The sequence below is a fragment of the Microtus pennsylvanicus genome, chromosome 3 (assembly GCF_037038515.1).
Source record: "Microtus pennsylvanicus isolate mMicPen1 chromosome 3, mMicPen1.hap1, whole genome shotgun sequence".
Taxonomy (NCBI): Eukaryota; Metazoa; Chordata; class Mammalia; order Rodentia; family Cricetidae; genus Microtus; species Microtus pennsylvanicus.
The window spans coordinates 44687971-44709353 of NC_134581.1; the positions used below are offsets into that span (position 1 = coordinate 44687971).

The 21383-nt window shown below is 38.4% G+C and overlaps 1 protein-coding gene across 1 annotated transcript in view; it reads left to right on the forward strand.

The window, feature by feature from the left end:
* Gfral (GDNF family receptor alpha like) overlaps positions 1 to 21383 on the forward strand; it is a 47453-nt gene that overhangs the window by 16625 nt on the left and 9445 nt on the right. Inside the window, exons 5-6 of the mRNA XM_075967747.1 lie at positions 850 to 1180; positions 4725 to 4975. Coding sequence (XP_075823862.1) covers positions 850 to 1180; positions 4725 to 4975 — 582 coding nt within the window. The remainder of the gene's footprint in view (positions 1 to 849; positions 1181 to 4724; positions 4976 to 21383) is intronic.

A 21383-nucleotide genomic window follows, 5' to 3' on the forward strand; every position in this document is an offset into this window, starting at 1 on the left:
AGTATTATGAAAACAATAGCTTTGCCCTTTTGTCCTCTATTTATGGATGTTTTGAGAAATATTCTTCTATTAAAACAAAAGTTTGGGTCAATTTTATGTATATTTTGATCATACAAGCCAACTAACTGTTTTGTGTATGTCTGTAGTGATGGCAGAGAGCAGTTTTATACATAAGTAAAATATAATACATATATATATATATATATATATATATATATACACTAGAATGTGAGCATCTTCATAGGCAGAACTATGTAGAACCTTTGTTTAGAATTTCCTACGCATCCCCAATTAACTGAGACCAAACAATGACTCTGGCTCCTGACTGTGAGCATACAATAAGTTACATAGTTCAAAATCTATTTCTGAAGACTTATTACTTGATTTTGAGAAACTTAGAGATTTTTTTTTTCCATTAAAGCTCCACTTTGGCCGGGCGGTGGTGGCGCACGCTTTTAATCCCAGCACTCGGGAGGCAGAGGCAGGCGGATCTCTGTGAGTTCGAGACCAGCCTGGTCTACAGAGCTAGTTCCAGGACAGGCTCCAACAACACAGAGAAACCCTGTCTCAAAAAACCAAAAAAAAAAAAAAAAAAAAAAAAAAAAAAAGCTCCACTTTGGTCCTATCCATTCCCCACCAATCTGGGCCACAATAAGCATATCGTATTTATGAAAGAAGATTGAAACAGTGCACCCTCAAGCCTCAGTAAATTTATACTTTTAAAGAACTCATAGCACCCTGATACACCGTTGTCCTCAGCTTCTAGAATCCTTATAGTTTTGTTTACAGGTTCTAAATGTACAACCTTCTGCTTATTTTTCTATGACCTAGGCATTTTATTGCTTTCAGGATTCAAACAGATGCAGTCTTGTTTGGAAGTGACAGAGGCATGCGTAGGGGACGTGGTTTGCAATGCACAATTGGCCCTTTACCTTAAAGCATGCTCAGCGAATGGAAATCTGTGTGATGTGAAACACTGCCAAGCAGCCATACGGTTCTTCTATCAAAATATGCCTTTTAACACTGCCCAGATGTTGGCTTTCTGTGACTGTGCTCAATCTGATATACCCTGTCAGCAGTCCAAAGAAACCCTTCACAGCAAGCCATGTGCTCTGAACATCGTCCCACCCCCCACTTGCCTCAGTGTAATTCACACTTGCCGAAATGATGAATTATGCAGGTGAGTAAAAACACACATACCTTGCTTTCTTATTTCGGCACCTTATTTATTATAGTCCAGTCCTAACATTTGATCTCCTTCCATTGCTGGAGTTCCCACCATTGTCCAAAACGGTGTAAATAAAGCCAGACAAAATAAAGCCAGACAATTCTCATTGTGAATCTGTGGTACATGTGTGGTATCCTGTTTGAAATTCAAATGTAAAATGCAGAGTAGGATTTTACAATAAAGAAACCCACTGTGTTGAATTGTGATGGCCTGTATCTTTTTAAAGGCCATTGTGTGTGTGTGTGTGTGTGTGTGTGTGTGTGTGTGTGTGTGTGTGTGTGTATGCATGCAGACAACAATTTTCGTGAGTTGGTTATCTTCTTCCACCAAGTGGGTTCTACAATTTTAGCTCTATTTATCAAGCTTTTTGAAATTGTCTTCCATCCCTCATCTATCTCATTGGTCCACAGTCAGCTTTTAATTAGTCTTTTTTTCTTAATGATTTGATTACAGAATCTCTGTTGTTGTTTGTTTTTTTTTATCTGTTTTAGATAAGGTCTATGTATACTAGATCAGCCTTTAGTTGACAATTTTTCTGCCCTCAAACCCCTGGATACTGGGTTACCAGGCTACCAACCCACATGGCCTGTTGTGTTGGAAAAGGCTGTTAATTTTGACAAGATGACTCTCCAAAATTCAGAATAAATGCTTTTTTTTTCTCAGCCTGTGGATTGAGAAGAACAAGGTACTTCTGACTATGGCATGGGCATTCCCAGCAAACCTGTGTACTCAATGTCAGAAATGTATTCCTTCCCTGCTTTCTCAAGCTCATGCAGTCTGTTACGAAGGAAAGTAAAGCTAGTTATTTGTTTGTTCATTCAAAACACACATGAATTGGGCATCTCTCTAGGCATCAGTTAGAAGTGTCTGTCCAGCCGCTTGCTGCAGTCAAAAACGACAGTTAATTAGAAAACAGGTAACATATAGAGTTATGAGTGATTTCAGATTAAAAGGGTTCTGAGGGAGAAATGTGATAGAGTTTAGTGATTTCAATTGAGTTTGTTTTCTCTGCCAGATCAAGAATTAAAAGACAGGGAAAAATAACAGGTAGAAGCAGAGAAATCGCAAGCACTGTAGACAGAATCTGCATTAGGGAAAATGTTTACTGGGGGTGAAGGAGCACACACATGCAGCAGACACACAGAAAAGACCCTCCACTAAGCAAATGAGAAGCTCGGGAAACCAAAAAACTTCCAATCTCTTCTCGGGGGCTTTTATTTTAAGTCTCTGAAGAGTTTTCCTTTTTTTATGTTTTTCTCTTTTTTTTCTTATTTATTTATTTATTTAAGATTTCTGTCTCTTCCCCGCCACTGGTTCCCATTTCCCTCCCCCTCCCCCAATCAAGTCCCCCTCCCTTGTCAGCCCAAAGAGCAATCAGGGTTCCCTGCCCTATGGGAAGTCCAAGGACCACCCACCTCCAACTATCCTGAGTGAGGTAAGCCAGACCCAAAAAGAGGAACATGGGATGTACTCACTCATATTTGGTTTCTAGCCATAAATAAAGGATATTGAGCCTATAATTAGTGATCCTAGAGAAGCTAAATAAGGAGAACCCAATGAAAAACATATAGGCATCCTCCTGAATATTAACCTTCATCAGGCGATAAAGGAGACAGAGACCCACATTGGAGCACTGGACAGAAATCTCAAGGTCCAAATCAGGAGTTTTCCTTTCTTAACTTAGGGGCTGATCAGTTTGAAGAAGCCAGTCATCTTGGAAATTTACTATGGCACCCTCTGCCTATCTGCCTGCCTACCAAGGAGTCTAATTCCTTGTCTCTCAAAATGAAAGGAGGAAACTGTTGTAAAAATAGGGTCATCTGCATCATGAATGATAACAGAAATGTCATAATTAAGTTGTAACCTCAAAAACAAACAAACAAAAGAGTCCAAGAAAGAGAGTCAAAAAGTTGCAACTTAAAGAATGCTCCCAAAAGGAGCATTGGACCTAAATGAAAGAAACGACTGAGTAGCACTCTTAAATTACTGTCTGAGAGGGCACAAAGCAATCCAACAGGCAAGACATTGCAATGGCATTGAAAGTGCTTGCCACCCTCTGATGGAGTATTGGAAGCAAAAAGCAACAGAAAAGGAAGCCAGAAGCTAAACAGGGTGAGGCACCAGGGCTTAGGGGCTACTTCGCTGGAGAGGCTCTTGAAGATTTGGAGTGACAATATGTGTAATCTGCACCCTCTGCTGAAATTTCCATTCTAGCTGCAAGCTGACGTCCAACTGGCCTGTGCAGGTACTCATGCTTAGGAACCATGAATGAATTCAATATGTCTGACTCTTGTCTTCTCATTGAGGTTCTCATTAGCACATGTGATTTTATGTCCAAGGTGAATTTATCTTTCCAATGATTAGAAACACATGGTTATGTAGACAGTTTGGAATATGAGTAAGAAATGTAGGGATAAAAAATGAGAATCAGAAATAAATGGAGAGGGTGTTTTAACAGGTAGTCCCCAGTGGTCTCACACTAGCCTAGGTCTTTCTGCTCCAGTTTCCTAAATCATGGGATTACAAGTTTGTCATGTGTACGCTATGTCTAATTTTTTGTAATCAAACTTGGTGGTGGGGGGGCGGGGTTGGTCACGGTCTATGGCCAAGACAGGTTCAACCACTTGACCATAATAAGTCAATTAAAGGAGTCAAATTATTACTGGAAAACAAACAAAAGGGAGACTTAGTCAATGTTTCTTCACTGGGAAAAGGAAATAATAGATTAAGTGAACTCCCCACCTCCAAGTCAATCTTGAGGGAGGCTGAAGCGGTATTAACATTTAAATAGAAAACCAAGGTTTTTCATTTATAAGCAGCTCTAATCAAGCTGTTGTCTTGCCCATCATTGTCTGAGCTTCATTCTCATCTGGTAGGGTGACCGGACAGGTCATTAGAATTTGTGAAATCTCTTTTGGGGAGACATGTTCCCCAGCCTTAGTTAAAGGTCTCAAAATAATTTTGTAAATTCTATTTGGTATAATTAGAAACAGGGAAAAAGAATAAAGTATGGTTGAAAGGGAGGAAAGAGGGAGGGATGGGAGCAGAGAAAAATGTACAGCTCAATAAAAATCAATAAAATAAAGACTAAAGAATAATGTCTATCCCATTGTGTAGGAAAACTGGTGTGGAAGTGCCTTCTTTGAATTTTTCTGGTGGGGGACGGTGTCTAAATGTTAGCTCTAATATCATACAACGTTTAAAGCTTTTTAATAAATCTCTCAGGTAGTTGGCACTGCAAATCATCACCCATTGTGATAAATATATAGTGGTAAAGGACATCTGCATGAAAGGACAGTAATTTGCAGAGTTTCACTGCTTTTTTTTTTTCTCCACATTCTGTATAGCGACATTTGAAAGCACAAAGTTAGATTTGGACCGGAACCTAGACCTCATTTTGCCCCATGTGAGTGTTTCACTAGGTGAGAGAGCATCACATACTAAGGGGAAATCTCTCTATTCATAGGCTAATTCCAGTTCTTCACTCTTTCCCTAGAACACACTATCGAACATTCCAGACAGAATGCTGGCCCCGTGTGACACGGAAGTGTCATGAAGATGAGACCTGCATGAGCACATTAGGCAAGCAAGATCTTACTTGTTCTGGGAGTAACAGCTGCAAGGCCGCCTACCTGGGAACCTTTGGGACAATCCTTCAAGTGCCCTGTGCTTGCAGGAGCATTACCCAGAATGAAGAACCTTTATGCATGACTTTCCAGCACATGCTTCATAGCAGATCATGCTTCAGTAAGTTATCCATCCAATTGAAAGATTGTTGGGGGAGGCTGCTCATTTGTTCCCGGCTGCTCAGTCCTGAAATAATCATACACAAACCATATTATTTGCAATACTGTTCGGCCAATAGCATAAGCATATGTCTAGCTAGCTCTTATACCCTAAACTAACCCATTTCCATTAATCTGTGCATCACCATGAGATCATGGCCTACTGTCAAAGTTTCAGACCCACAGAAGCATCTGTCTCTGACAGTGGCTACATAGCTTCTCCCTGACTCCTCCTACTCTCTCTATAAATCTCTTTCAGCCTGGCTTTACTCTATTAAGCCATTGACCAAAAGCAGCTTCTTTATTAACCAATGATAATAAAACATATTCACAGTATTCATCACTTCCCACATCTAAAGATTGTCTGTTTAATCTACTTACCTACGCACACATCTATCTTGTTTTCTACTATACCATAAAAATGGTAACCAGTCAACCCCCACCAAAAAATGTTCATGAAGACAATTGCATTTACTATTTTGGTTATATGCTGGTTTTGCTTTCTTTCTCATTTATGAGAAAGTGATACACCTTTTAAGTTGATAAGCTACTACTGATTATCATTTATTGATTTTTAATATGAAAAGCACATAAGGCTTCATTTACATGCTAAAAATATTCATTTTTCATAGTTATTTAACCAAAAGTCAGCTCCAAACATGGACCTAAAATCATTTACTATTTAGCTACTTAGCTGAACAGTTTTAATCACTGATTTGATCATGTACTGACACTCATACTCATGACTCTACTGAGGCTGGATTGACCAAGATGGAATTTAACAAGCACAGCTCTCCTCTGGTGTTTCCTTCAGCAGTATAACCGGTGACTGTTGGATGGTGCAGCAGGATTTTTGGTGACTAAGACCAAATATACAGGCATTTATCAAGAATCTCTTCCTTTCATACTGTAAATATGCCAGTGAACAAAGCAAGATACATGCCAACCTCAGAATGACTGTGGGAACAGACTACAAAGTGATGTGCGTTGTCAAGATGGGCTCAACAGGGTTTATTGATTTTATATAGGATTTAAGTTGTTCTGTGCCTGAAGTATATCTTTCCTTTGATTTATTTTTCTCTCCCCTTGGACTTAACAGATCTGCTGATTAACTTCTAATGATAAGATGAAAATTAAATCTCTTTTAAAGGTAATCTTTAATGTAAGGAAAAGAAAACTGAAATTTAAGGCTTGGGCTTAGTTAGGGTTGGGTACTCTGACAACATTCTCTTAAGATGCTCGAACTGTTTTGTGAAAACAGCTCATAGGACATCCCAGAGGCACTTGAACTTCAGCTCATGTGTGTTCTGTCTGCTGTCATTCCCGTCTCACCATTGACAGTCAGTTTCCAGAGAGTGAACTGTCTCTCCCTGGTGACCCAGCGTTGCACTCGTCTAGTGCAAAGAGGTTGCCTGTGCTGTTTTCCTTTTTCTCTTGCAAGCTGATCAGTGCCCTAGACCTGATGAGGCTGTTGTAACTGGAAGGACTGTGGCACTGCTCAGTCTTATCTCTTACTCATGGTCTACAGCCAACTCTATTCAGTATTAGAGCTCGCATTTTAATCCTCTCATCTCTTTTTGAAAAACTATTGAGTTTCTATCTCAAGTAACCATTTTTTTTTTTTTTGGAAAACGTTACATAATGCTAATGTGGAATAGTCGATTTATAATGTCATTTGTGCTGTTTAGTAAGATGTCCCATCTGAACTAGAGTAGTTTGGATGTTGAATCTCCCTTTCTTGTTGTACAGAATTATTGGCCTCTGTAGAGAATGAAGGCTTTGTGTCTTCCCAGACTCCAGTAGGCATTTCCCACCTACATGACTGCTACATATTCCTGCATAGTTGATACTTATATTGTGGCAGTATCCCACTTCAATCTGCACATTCTTATGCAGGTGTCTATATGACTAGTTTCTTCGACTAATAACACCAAATATCAGTAGATTAACACTGACTTAATTACTCACCAACATAAAACAATTATGAAGAGAACAGATGGAATGAGAATTGAAGATTATCAAAATTCATATGTCACCAAGCTATTTAGTGTTCTCCTACTAGGTGACTGAATTCTCCTCTGAGTTCATAGAATCCATCCAACACATCCACCCCGCTAATGAAGAAGAATATAAAAACTGCTCTGGATACTTTGGTGAGTTAATCCTAAGTGCCTCGTACATCACTTTCACTTTGACTAATGTGCAATGGAAGCTGGGTAACACAGTCCACTTCTGTGCCTGGTAGGAAGGAAAATGAATTTGGTATATATTTAACCTATCTCTGCCACTGTAGCTCCAACAAAATATATAAAGCTATGACTCCCTAATACTGATCCAATTCATTTATCATTATCCTGGGAAGCACAAATTCATGTTTGAACATGTCTGTCACATATGCCAGAATACAAAGCATAAAGCAAAGGATTATGGGTACTAGTCTATTTGAAATCATTTTTGAAGAACAAGAGGAGTCAATATTTTGCACAGATATATATATATATATATATATATATATATATATATATATTCTTCTAATTCATTGAACTAAAGCTTGCTCCTTTTGGATCATTCTACAATGCTTTGTAAATATACGATGAGACTATGTCATCTTGTCCATTAGAGCAGAATATTTCATTGCATGGATATAGGGATGGTGAAAATTGACCCCGCAGACTTACATCGCCTAACCAATTAACTTTACCTTGTTATAGAGTGCCCACTTTCCATTATTAGTACTTATTCTTCCGCACACCACTCCCCATCACTTTGATGTTTACCAATCTCCATATTTGTACTTTCAAATCACTGACCTCTAGAAATGAACCTAGAAGTAAGACTTACTTCTAGACACTTTTTCCAGACAAAGCTAACTTGATTACCATGCACGTACTGCCTGCAGACAGGGGTTTTCTTCCACACGGTTCTCTAGAGCCGCCTCTATTTTTGCAACGTGTGGAAGATATCCATGAACAGTAATCACTGGCATACTGCTACACTCAACTTTTCCTTGAGTCAGGTTTCTAGCTGATCTAATAGTATCCAATAGGAGATGTATTTCAAATGACAAGCAGGCCCTTTGTGTGCCATGACCTTGATCCACAACACAAGAGATGTACCCTGTAGTTACCCTAGGGGAGCTTATCAGAGACTGAACACTGCACTGAGAAAGAGATTCAGTGTATCAAGTGACAATTATTATTATCCTAAACACACTATTTTAAAACTATTGTTTGGGCTTTAAATTTAAAACCAGTCTAGCAATTGGGCTTCCAGGGTTTTGTTTCTGGATTTTTCTCATACTTTACAAAGACCATACACATCTTCAAGATTTTCTGTTAAGTGTCCACAGAAGTTCCCCCAATTTTATTTGGAATAATTATTCTGTTATAATGAAGACCCTGATAGCCACAAACACAGCTCCAAGCCGAAGGGAATTAATTGACATTGAATTTTTGGTTCTTCAACTTGAAACATCCTCAGAAATATCAACAGAATTTCTTACATAAAACCAATCTCACCCAGATAACTCTTATTGTAGCCAAGTGTAGGAGCCACTGCTCTTACCCTCATGTGGAAAAATTCAGTCCGCACTCACTGTTCAGTCTGAGAACCTCTTTCACACTCACTCACAACTCTGAGAATAAGACAGCTCTGTGTGGGTAAAGACAAGGCTGCTAAGAACAAACCCATCAGTTCCTCAGGAGGCAGATTTTGCCCAATCCTCCCAGACAGCTGTGGATACACAATAGCCCCTCTAAACAAACCAGGAAAGGGTGAATCACTACACCCATAGAAGAGGGAGCAAAGCAATATATACTGTTCCTAGGCAGCAGCCCTGTCCTAGAAGGCAATCAGTGTTCTTTCCCTTGTTAGAATTCTTCTAATTATGTTTCCAATTAAAAGCTTCAATCTTTCTTTTTCTAGAAAGCTATGTTTTTTATTAGTATTTTTTAGAAACCAGATAATATTAAAGAGAATTTTTTGTAGATTCAGCAAAGATGTAAGCATCTACAGGATTCAGATTATGAGCTACATACACCTTCATTTACATTTTGGAGAATTTCCAACATCACTACTTACTTCAATGACAGTTGCGGTAGTGGCATTTAATGAAGGACATGCCATACAGTACTTAACTCATGACATCTACCAGGTAAAAACACGTTATTAGCAAATCTTATCCTATGAATATAAATTGATTTTTCCTCATGGTTAAAAAAAAATTGGCTCTTCGTCTGTACTTACAGATAGAGTTAACTGGGTCCTTCTAGCAAATGAGAGCAAGTTCCTTTGAATAAATGACAGCATAAATAAGAAAGGCTACGTAAGTATAGGGATCTCTGTCTCTGAGCATCATATTTATTGATTGCCTTATACTTAAGTCAGGAAGAAAGGTCTTACTTTACAGACTGTAGAGACTAGAGTTTGCCTCAATCTTTTACATTTCATCTTAAGGCTGAGTTTTTCAGTTCAGATTTTAAGCAGAAGAACCAGGAGCTAACAAGCGCTGCTGCAGCCGCTCACTGGAACACAAACATTGGCTGTCTTTGCTTCCTAACACTGCTCTTGCATGCTGATCTACTTTTCTAAGTTCTAAGTAGTAGGTGTCTATTTCAAGCCAATACTTGAGATCATGTCAGTACTGAAAATAAGCCACTATGCTAAAGCAGTTATGTTTTTAAAAGTGTACATCACCTACGCTGCCTATGTTTTGACTGTATCTACCTGAAAAGATAGAAATGGAAGAAAATTGTTTTCAATATTTCTACAGCAAGCTTACTTTCATGAAATATTGGGTGCTTATGTGTTAAGTGGATACACAGTCTTAAGAAAAGACCATTCTGGCCATTCCATACTCTAGCATTTAGTTTCATTTTATAACCTCATTTCTTCATAGCCATAGACATCATAAACGAGATAAATAAATGGTTTTTATTTATCATGTGTGTCTGCAATCAACAGACAGAAGATTTATTCTTGCCTGACAGTATTTGTCTGCTTCTTTCTCAGTGAAGGTCTGGCTCCAGAAAACCATTTCATCAGTTGCTGCATTCATAGTCAGTCTTTTAAACCCAGCCATGGATGTGGGATGGTGTGTAGAACATCATTGCACATTTGTCCATACTCATAAAAATTTGCTCTCTTTAAGAACAATAAAGTCTGTGAAGATGAATTAATACAGGGTCAAACTTATCTTTTAAAATATTTGTCTTAATTTTTAGTGTCATGAAATCACTGGCTCACTGAGAAGGAGGATTATAGACTAGAAATAAAATGAGGACAGAAAGAAATCAAAGTGAATCTGAGCTGGGAGTGCCCTGTCTACTGGTTCATCCCCAGAGTGCTATGAGGTGCTAAGGAGGCTATTGGGAGAATTCTATCAGGTCTTACTCAGCTGCCAACCCCATGTACAGAACCAACTGGCCAGGCAAGATGAACTCACTGGTACAACAGGAGCAAGCTTTTTATGGGGGGTAAAAACCCCATTCTAATTGGGTTTGATGCACACTTCACAAGAGAAAAGTACCTGGCTCTCCTGTTGCGATTCTCTACCTTTTGAATCCCTGTGATACATGGGGATGAACTAGAGAAACACAGAAGCAGGGAGAGGCAGTAGGTGAAGGAGGAGCCAGACCATCACTCTCAACTCCTGCGAGATGAAACTGAACTGACCAGTCATCAGAGGACTCCATTTCCCACCACAATGGTAGGTTCAGGGTGGACACGTGACCAGAGTGAGATCAGTAAGCGTCAGTCTCTGGCCTTTTGCTAGAACTCTTAGGAAAGACACACACCTTCCACTGGAAATGCCACCAGTCTCTATTTTTAAACTATCCATAGGGGTCAGTTATATGAATAATAATGGTTATAGCAGCATAGTGGTTCTGCTGAAGGAAATAAAAAAAAACAGTTTTGAAAAAAGAAAAAAAAAAAAAAAAAAAAAAAAAAAAAAAAAAAATAAAATGAGGAGCAAAGTGAACTGTGAAAGACATTCCAATTTTATCTGTCTGTCTTTCTTCTCTCCTCTCACACACATGCATACACAGAACACACACGCATGCGCACAGACATGCATGCACACACACAACTATTTCTTATAGCCAAATCATAAGGCAGTGGTCCAGGAACTTTATGTTAAGTTCTGTCTTTAAATAAACCTCTTGAACGAGCCAAAACCACTGACTTTTTCTTGGTGTCTACACAAAACTCTAATTCAAGTTTAGTTTCCTTCAAATTCAATCCAGGTGCTAAAACAGTCTTCTGGTTTTCAAGGAACAGTCAACAGACTTTCTCTAGTCTATATTCATATTTATTATGCAGTTGCTAAGCATTCAAATATGTTGTATTTTCTGGATTAAAGTGGCTCCATGGTGAATTTGTAGGTCATGAAATTCATAGACACTCGCTTATAAATTTGTTTTTCCCTTTAGAACTCTGTGATTGTTCCTCTAGGATCTTGTTTTCATTGTTTGAAAAGGCTTTTGTGTTTTTTAGAGATCAAGCACATATATTTTAAGTTAGCAATAAAAAGAATAATAAAAACAAACACACCATTTTTTTAAATGAATTCAGTTACAAATCGATGTAGAAATGTATAACCATGGTAAATTCTGTAAGTTTTGCCTTTAATATATGTTAATTTAAAGACTTAGAATTCCAAATGTTTTTAGGGCTTGGATCTCGGGAGAAAACTGGTGTTTTTATATTTTATTTGCTTTCAAACATATAATATAAACAGAGAACCTTCTTCTACTTGCTTTCTTTTCAGGCCAACTCTTAAATGTGGATTATAAACCATGATCAACATAAACAACCCTAAAGGTTTACTGTCATGTTTGAAAATTAATAGAGTTTAGTGCAGAGTGTGGCTTTGGAGAGGCAACCCAACACAAGCAAGTATCTACTGGGCATGATTGTCATCATCTCTAAGCCAGAATGCTGTCACAAAAAAATTGTAGAGATGATTCATGGGAAGTATCTGAAACTCAGTGAACAGTGACTCGGTGTAAACTTGAGAAATATGGAAAATCACAGAAATCCACAGGCTTGGCATTGTCACGGTGATGTTGTAGGCTGATGATAATTTCTACAAACTCTAAGAAGTGGCTTCTTAAATGCAGTGTTACAGTTGAGCAACTGTATGGCATGTGTTCAACTAAGACTAAACAGAAATACACTTATTATGTATGAAATTATATTTTAAAGTGTTAGTTCTTTCTGAGGCAAGGTGAATAGTGAACACTGAATCACTGTTCACTGAGTTCCAGATACCTCCATACTAAATCTCCTTAAGAAAAGCCCAGAGAAGCTTCATACTCTAAGAAAACCTTCTGCCTCAGTCTCTCTAGTGTTTGCCTCTAAGTCCAGCTTTATATTTTCTTAAATTATTTAAAATGTTTTTCTAAATGACTTTTATACTTTCCCCTCACAATTTTATACATGAATACGAAGTTTTTTCACCATATCCATCCTTCCCTTCCTTCTCCAACTCCTCCTTCATCTTCATTCAAGAATTCAGCAGCAACAGAGCTGCTGTGACCTTTTCCTTCCTGGTAGTAGCCAGCATAACACCTTCATTCATCAATTTATGAACATCATATCTTCTCCTGTTTCCTACATATGATGAACAGAGCATCAGTAAACATGGGCAAGCAAGTATCTCTGTAGTAGACTGCAGAATCCTTAGGGTATATGCTCGGGATTGGTATAAACTGGGTCTTGTGGAAGATCTGTTTTTAGCTTTCTAAAGAATCTCTATGCTGATTTACATATCAGATCCACCAGTTTGCATCCTCCCTCCAGCAGTGACTGAACATTCTTCATTCTCTGTGTCTTCCATGGCATTTAAAGTATTTGTTGTCATTGGTCTTAATCTCAGCCATTTTGATGCAGGCAAAATTAAATTTTAATGGAGTTGTAGTTTGCAATACAGTGACTGCTAAAAGCATGGGATAGTTTTTTAGGTCATTATGTTTGGAGACTGTTATTGTGTGTCCTTAAGTCTGGGTCTCTGTTTTGTTCCATTGGCCTACAGGTTTGTTCTGTTTATTTGCCAGTGTAATGCTGTTTTTATTACTCTGGTTCTGTAGCATTTCTGAGATGCAGTATGATTGACCTGACAGCATTATTCACAGTACTACTTTTACCAATCTATGAGCATTGAGACATCTTTCAGTCCTCTAGTGTCTTCCCAAATGTAGAAGTCTTTCACTTTCTTATTTACATATTTTAGTGTTTTAGAGGCTAGTGTAAATGGCACCTAATTCCACGTTTTCCTTCTCAGCATGGTTGTTACTTCTATAAAGAAAAGTGACTTGCTTTTATAAGTGAATTTGATATACTGTGACTTTGCAGCTACAGCTGAGTGAGGACGCCTCTCTTAGATAACAGCACCTCTTTGCTTCCTCTTTGTACCCTTTTTCTTATTTTGTCTTAGGGCTCTAGCTAGGGTTTCAAGTGCTGTATCGAAAAGGAGTGGGAATAGTGGACAACCTATTCTTATTCTAATGGAGTTTCTTCCAGTTTTCACCATTTAGGGTGATGTTGGCTGTGGATTTTTCTTTTATATATAGTATTAACTTTACATTTATTGATTTGCTTAAGTTAAACCATTCCTTCATCTCAGAATAAAGTCAGCATGATTGGAGTAGGTGACTGTGCTTATTAGTTTGTCAACTTGACACAAACTAGAGTCGTTTGGAAAGATGGGACCTTAACTCATAAAATGCCTCCATCAGATTGGTTTGTAAGCAAGTCTGTGGGCATTGTCTGTATTAATAATTGATTCAAGAGGGTCCAGCCCACTGTAGGCAGAGTATTGGCTTGTATGAAAACAAAGTTGAGTGATCCACTGGAAACAAACCAGTAAGCAGACTTCCTCCATGGCCTCTGCTTCAGGTTTTTCTCTAGGTTCGTACATTAAGTTCCTGCCCTGACTTCCCCTCGTAATAGACTGTAAGACATAACGTAAACTAAAGATTTTTCTCCTCAGATTACTTCTGGTAATGGTTTTCATCGCAGCAATATGAAAACAAACCAAAACAATGAACTTTTTTGTTTTATTCTTTTTTTGTAATTGATTTTTATTGAACTCTACATTTTCCTCTGCTCCCCTCCATGCCTCTCCCCTCTCCTTCAACCTTCTCTCAAGGTCCCCATGCTCCCAATTTACTCAGGAGCTCTTGTCTTTTTCTACTTCCCATGTAGATTAGATCTATGTATGTCTCTCTTAAGTCCTCATTGTTGTCTAGGTTCTCTGATTGTGATTTGTGGGCTGGTTTTCTTTGCTTTATGTCTAAAAACCACTTATGAGTGAGCACATGTGATAATTGTCTTTCTGGGTCTGGGTCACCTCACTCAAAATGATGTGTTCTAGCTCCATCCATTTTCTTGAAAAATTCAAGATTCTGTTATTTTTTTCTGCTGTGTAGTACTCCATTGCATAAATATACCACATTTTCCTTATCCACTCTTCTGTCGCAGGGCATTTAGGTTGTTTCCAGGTTCAGGCCATGAGAAACAATGCTGCCATGAGCATAGTTGAGCACATGTCCTTGTGGCATTATTGAGCATTCTTTGGTATTACTGGGTCCTGAGGAAGGTCATTTCCTAATTTTCTGAGAAATTGCCAAGGTAACATCCAAAGGGGCTGTACCAGCTTGCATTCCACCAGGAATTCAGGAGTGTTCCCCTTTCCCCACAACCTCTCCACAACAAAACAAAGTTGTCATTTATGTTTTTTACCTTGGCCATTCTTACAGGTATAAAATGGAATCTCAGAGTTGTTTTAGTTTGCATTTCTCTGATGACTAAAGATGTTTTATTCTTATATTCAGTAACAGGCTTTTGATTTTTAGGCCACCAACAAGCTCCCCAGTTATGACACAGAAACTTGTTCTTAGTTATGAATGCTCAGCCTTATCATATGCTTGTTGCACTAGCTCCTATAACTTAATCTGTTTATCTACATTCTTCCTTGGGACTTTTTAGCCTTTCTTTCTGTATATTTTACTTTCACTGCTTCTCATGTCTGGCTGGCTGGCAGCTGCCTAGCTTCCGACTCCAGGCACATTCCTCTTTCTCCCTTGTTCTCTCCTTCTTCTTCTCTCAAGAAAAGATTTCTTCCACCAAATATTTTCTCTGCCCACCAGCCATTCCTATCCTTCTCCTCCCTAGCTACTGGCCATTCAGCTTTTTATTAGACCAATCAGATGCCTTAGGCAGGTAAGATGAAACAAATGCAACACATCTTTACATAATTAAACAAATGCAGAATAAACAAATGTAACACATCTTTACATAATTAACAAAAACAGCAAAAGCACATATACACAGCTTCACACAGTTAAAGTAATATTCAGCAACATAAAAAAATGAAACACATCTTTACATAGTTAATATTCTGCAACCCATTTAGTACATTTTTTTTAAAAAAAAAACTGTTGCAAAAATATTCACCTTGGACTTTTCTGTAGTCTGGAAGCTTTTTATTACTGTTTCTATCTTCTCATTTGTTATGGTCTGTTTAAGATGTTAATATGCTCTTGGCTTAATTTTGATGTTTTAGAAGTATCAAGAATCCCCATGATTTCTTTTAGGCTTTTTAACTTAAGTATATGTTTTCAAATCCCTTACCAATCTATAATTTTATCAATTTGGATCTTTTCTTTCTTTGTTTTGATTAATTTGGCTAAAGTCCTATCAATCTTGTTTATCTTTTCACAGAACTAGCTTTCAATTTCATTGATTCTTTGAATTGTTTTTACTTTTGTTTCTTCTTCATTGATTGTTTTTTGCCTTGGTTTTGTTTCTCCTACCTCTGGATTAGGATTGGGTTTATTGCTGATTTTCTAAGCTCCTGAGGTATATCTTTGAGGTATTTATATGTGCTCTGTTTGAGTTTTTAATATAGGTACTTAGTATAGTAAAGTTCCCTGGTGGAACCACATCAGTGTATCCTGGTATAGGATGTCCTTCTGACTATGTGTTGCTTTCATTGGTTGAATAAAGAAACTGCCTTGGCCTTTTGATAGGGCAGAACTTAGATAGGCGGGGAAGACAGAACTGGATTCTGGGAAGAAGAAGGCAGTGTGACAGATGCCATGGTTCTCCTGCCCCACACGGATGCTGGTTAGAATCTTTCCCTGTAAGCTACAACCTCATGGTGTTACACAGATTGGTAGAAATGGATTAAATCAGGATGTGACAATTGGCCAAGAATAGGCTAGATATAACGGGCCAGGCAGTAATTTAATTAATACAATATCTGTGTGGTTATTTTGGAGATTAAGTTAGCTGGGTGGCAGGCCGCTCCCCCTACTACAGTGTCCCATGGGTTCAGGTCTCTTGAATTTTATTTTCATTTATTTCCAGGAATTTATTTTTCTCCTTTTTGATTTTTTTTATTCATCTTTCTTTAGTGTGTTATTTAATCTCCATGAGTTTGTGTAATTTCTTATATTTTGGTTGTGAGCCTAGCCTTTAATGGCTGAGCCATCTCTCCAGCCCAGAGTTTATATAATTTCTAAATATTTTTTGCTATTGATTTTGCGCTAGTTGAGTCATGGTTTGGGAAGATACACTTGGAGTTACCTCAATTTCCTTTATTTTCTGAAATTGTTTTATATTCCAGTATGAGAGCTATTTTATAAAAATTTCTATGGGCTCCTGAGAGGAATATTCAATGTGTGATATTTAGGTAAAATGTTCTTTAGATATCTGTCAATTTCATTTGACCTATGATATCTTTTAACTCTATATTCAATGCATACATGTTTAGGCTTGTAATGTCTTCTTGGTTGATCATTCCCATAATCAAAATGAAGTCTCTTTCAGTGTTGGCTAAAGACAGAATCTAAATTGAAAGAGTACCTTAATAGAATTAGCCTGTAGGCAAGCATTTAAGGCATTTTATTGATTGATAATTGATGTGGCAGAATCCAGATCACTGTGGTTGGTGCCACCCCTGGGCAGGTGGTTCTGGGAAGGATAAGGAAGTCTGAGTAAGCCTTGAGTGATCAAGCACTCATTATTCAGTATTCCGCCATTGCCTCTGCATCGGTTCCTGCATCCAGGTTCCTGCCTTAAGTTAAGTTCCGGCCCTGATAGCCTCTGATGATGGACTGTCATATAGAATGAGGTTAAAAGTGTTAGGGAAATAAACTGTGCATGATATAACCTTCCCATTGTAAAATTGGGCTTGGATAAGAAGTGCTCCTATATTCTATCTAATATTACATGTTTTCACACCCAAAATACAACCTGAGAGATTTGAGTATCCCATAATTGCAATGGTAACTCTTGCAGCTTGATAAGGTCCTACGGTGCTGGCAGCTATCATCTGTATTGGAGCTCTACAAAAAACAAACAGCCAAGAGCATTTCCTTCTAAAGACTAGATCAAATTTTAAGAAAATTACATCATTTCTTTCTTTGACTGTATAAAAATATGCATTCTTTCAGGTAACTGAATTGAAATTTGGAGTAAAATGAGTGTTCTCTACTGTAGATTATCTTTAATTGCTTTGTTTTTAAAACTATGAAAACTATTGTATTTTGCTCTATCTCCTAATAGCATATGTTTGTTTGTTTATATTATATGTTTAAATTTATATTACATACTTTTTTATAATAAGCAGTAAACTGGACAGTGGTGATACAGACCTCTCATCCTAGTACTCGGGAGGCAGAAGCTGGCGAATCTTTGTGAGTTTAAGGTCAGTCTGGCCTACAGAACTAGTTCTAGAACAACCAAGGCTACTCAAAGAACCACTGTCTTTGGGGACAAGAAGGAAAGGAAGGAAGGAAGGAAGGAAGGAAGGAAGGAAGGAAGGAAGGAAGGAAGGAAGGAAGGAAGAAAAAAGACAGTTATTTCCATCTAAATTTACTTAGAAAATGGAGTAAAGGTTTGCCATCATGTTCACGAGGGGTGCACCCACCCACTGAGACAGTGGGGCTGATCTATTGGGAGCTCACCAAGGCCAGCTGGACTGTGACTGAAAAAGCATGGGATAAAACCATACTCTCTGAACATGGCGAACAATGAGGGCTGATGAGAAGCCAAGGACAATGGCACGGGGTTTTGATCCTACTTCATGTTCTGGCTGTGTGGGAGCCTAGCCAGTTTGGATGTTCACCTTCCTAGACATGGAAGGAGGGGGGAGGACCTTGGACTTTCCACAGGGCAGGGAACCCTGACTGCTCTTTGGACTGGAGAGGGAGGGGGAGAGGAGTGGGGGGAGGGGGAGAAGGTTGGGAGGAGGGGGAGGGAAATGGGAGACTGGGAGGAGGCATAAACTTTTTTTTTCTAATAAAAAATTTAAAAAAAAAAGGTTTGCCATCAGCAAACCCAGTAAGTTTGCCATTATGTTCCACTATTGCCAGATTTTGCTGTCTATGTTTGTGGATTTAAATCAATGTGAACATGCCTCTTTGTTTTTTATTTTGAAAGTACATGCATAGAAGGCATGTTTTGAGAAACTAGAATCCAGGTTGCATAGAGACCCCGCATCTCCTTCCCTCTGCATTTTGACTAGGAGTGACAACATGCTAGCTTGTTCTTTAGTGTTGTTGGAAAACACTCCAAACAGATACTCTAAGGAATTATCTGGCACATTTTATTTGAGGTTCTTTCAAAATTCAAAGTTCTCTCCAGAGAAGATAGATGGAAAAGATAGCCCAAAGACACGTCGATTCCAGTTTAGAAAAATGCTGGCTTTATTTTTGCCACTAAGTTTTTTTGCACACAAACGTTACCAATCAGATCCAGCTGGTTCACATTTTGTCTGCAGACCTGAAACCCAGTGAATTTGGCTTGGCTTCTTATTTTTTAAGAAAAGGTTTCACACGGCTCAAATCTGGAAATACTGAAATATACAAACCCTCAACAGGAACAACAGGAGAACATCTGTCTCCAACCTTCACTTTTTCCCAACTCTGCTCTTAAAGGCTTAGGTGTTTTTAGGGGAGAAGGAAAAGTCTGCCACCGAGCATGAACTGATGCATGAATCATCCATGACTACCTTGGCTGTGTGATTATGCCAAAAAATAAAGATTAAAGAGTTGCCACTGATGAGTGAGACAGCTCACATTTTGGCATCACTATAGAGGACAGAAACATTTAAGATCACGGAGGGAAATAAGGAAAATACAAAACAATATTGTTACAATTTGAACAATTACAGTCTGTATTATGTGAAGGCATTGTGTTATCTTTTCCATTTTCCAGCCTATGCTTTCATTGGCTTCATCCAGTCCCCTTATTGCCTATAATTGTGGGTGGAATTCATGCCAAGTCTGCATAAAACAAGCAATCTTTGCTCTATACTTTCTGTGCATCAAGGTTGTGTATGTGAAGTCATAAAAGTCATTTATTATGAGCGTGTGTATTCCTAGCTTAAAAGCCAAGTATTCATGTGACAGCAACAAAATACTATCAGACTCTTCCCATAAAACACCACATGTGGGCATTTAATAGTTACTGCTCTGGCACCTACACTTGGGAATATTATCTTAAATGGGGGATTCATATAGAAAAGGATATTTGGTACTTAAACAAACTCAACCTCTTTGATGAGGCCAGTAAGCAACAAGTAAAGCTTTGCTAGGAATTCACTGGTAATGTCAAAAAGTTTATCTCCTATTAGTATTGGGTTTTCCAAATTTTCTGCTAAAGTACTTTTCATGAGCCCATCAAAATCTCTACAACATTAAAAGCATTGCAAGAATATTCAAAAATCACTTCACTGTCCTGTAAATAGCTTTTATTCTCTTCATTCATTACCTTCAACCAATCAATCAGCTTTCAAACAAGATAAAATAGTGTGGAATGGTCTAAACTTGCCTGATGGTCTGCCGAAGTTCTTAGTGATGTCTAAACAATGGGCCTCTGTAACACAGACCACACACACTTTCTCTTCCTCGGTTTCCTCTCTGTAGGGCACGGGAGCTTCTTTATTTTGTTGGTTGTTTTGTTTTGGGTTACCACCAAGGCTGCCGAAGCTTTTCTCACCATCAATATTCTTTGAGTTTACAAAAGTTGGGTTTATATTCTGTTGTTGCAGAATCACCTGGGCTTGGTGGATATAAACTCCCCAGAGTCTTGTGTCGAGGACTTTCAAAAATAACTCAGTTACTTAAAACCCTAAAGTTCACTAGTTTCTGGTTGTGTCGACTTTGGTTGGAACGCCAGGCACTCTGACAAGTGAAAGGCCACATAAATCAGTTGACAAGGCTTGTCTTCAGGGAGCAATTGACAATACTGAGCCACTGCCATGTGTTATGGGGTTCTGCACACGAAGACTTTGCTGGTGGTATTGTAAGTGTCCAGGCCGCCATGATTCAGCCCCCTCATCTATCGGCTCCTTTCTCCTAGTGCAACAGACTGTCTAAATCTTACAACGGTATTCTGTTTATGCTACATGTGCTAGCTATTACCTTGAAAACATACACGAAGCATGTGTCTACAGCCTTAATAGCTACTTCCAACACTTCTCCACGCCTGCTCTGAGCCAGTCAGTTTCTCTCACTGTTGCATTCTAGAACTCGTACCTTATAATGGATATATTGTTGCTTTTAATTGTTTTTGTTCTTTAAATACTGCCAGGTACCTGGCTCAAAAGAACCTTCAACAGGGTGCTATCTTCTACTGATTAGGTACTGGCTTAGTACCTAATAGGATTTTACTATCTCTATGTCTGATTACACATCTCTATCAATTACGTGTTTTTGACTCCTATTTTAAAAAACATAAACCTAGGCTTTTTCTCTCCCTGTCCCTCCCCTACCCCCTTTCTCTTATTAAGAATTTCAATTTCACTAGCTTATTATGATGAGAGGTTTATATGGCTTACAACAATTTCTCTTTTTTAATATTTTGTTTTTTACATTCACATTTGAATACTGTATGTTTGTCATTGCCCCTCTCCTTTTCCTCCTTCCAACTCTCCTCATGCCCCCGACTACTCAAATTCATTGTTTCTTACCGATAGTTATTATTATTGCTGTGTATGCATATATGTGTGTTTATAAATAAAAATTATTGCTTTTATTTAGTGCCACTCGTATCATGTTTTTATAGGGCTGACCAGTTAGGATTGGATCACCCTGACACAGACCAATTCTTCAGCTCTCGGCAGTCATTAATGTCTGGAGTTCTTCAAGGGGTGGGACCTTGTAAGAATTCTCCCATGTCGGGGTGGGACCTTGTAAGAGTTCTCCCATGTCGGGGTGGGACCTTGTAAGAGTTCTCCCATTCACCTTGGAGTACTTGCTCTTTCACCTCTCAGCCGTGTGATCTATTCTGACTGTCCTGAGAGTATCAAAAGAGATTTTCAAAATTGCAAATGCTTAGTATCCAATTCACTCTTGAAC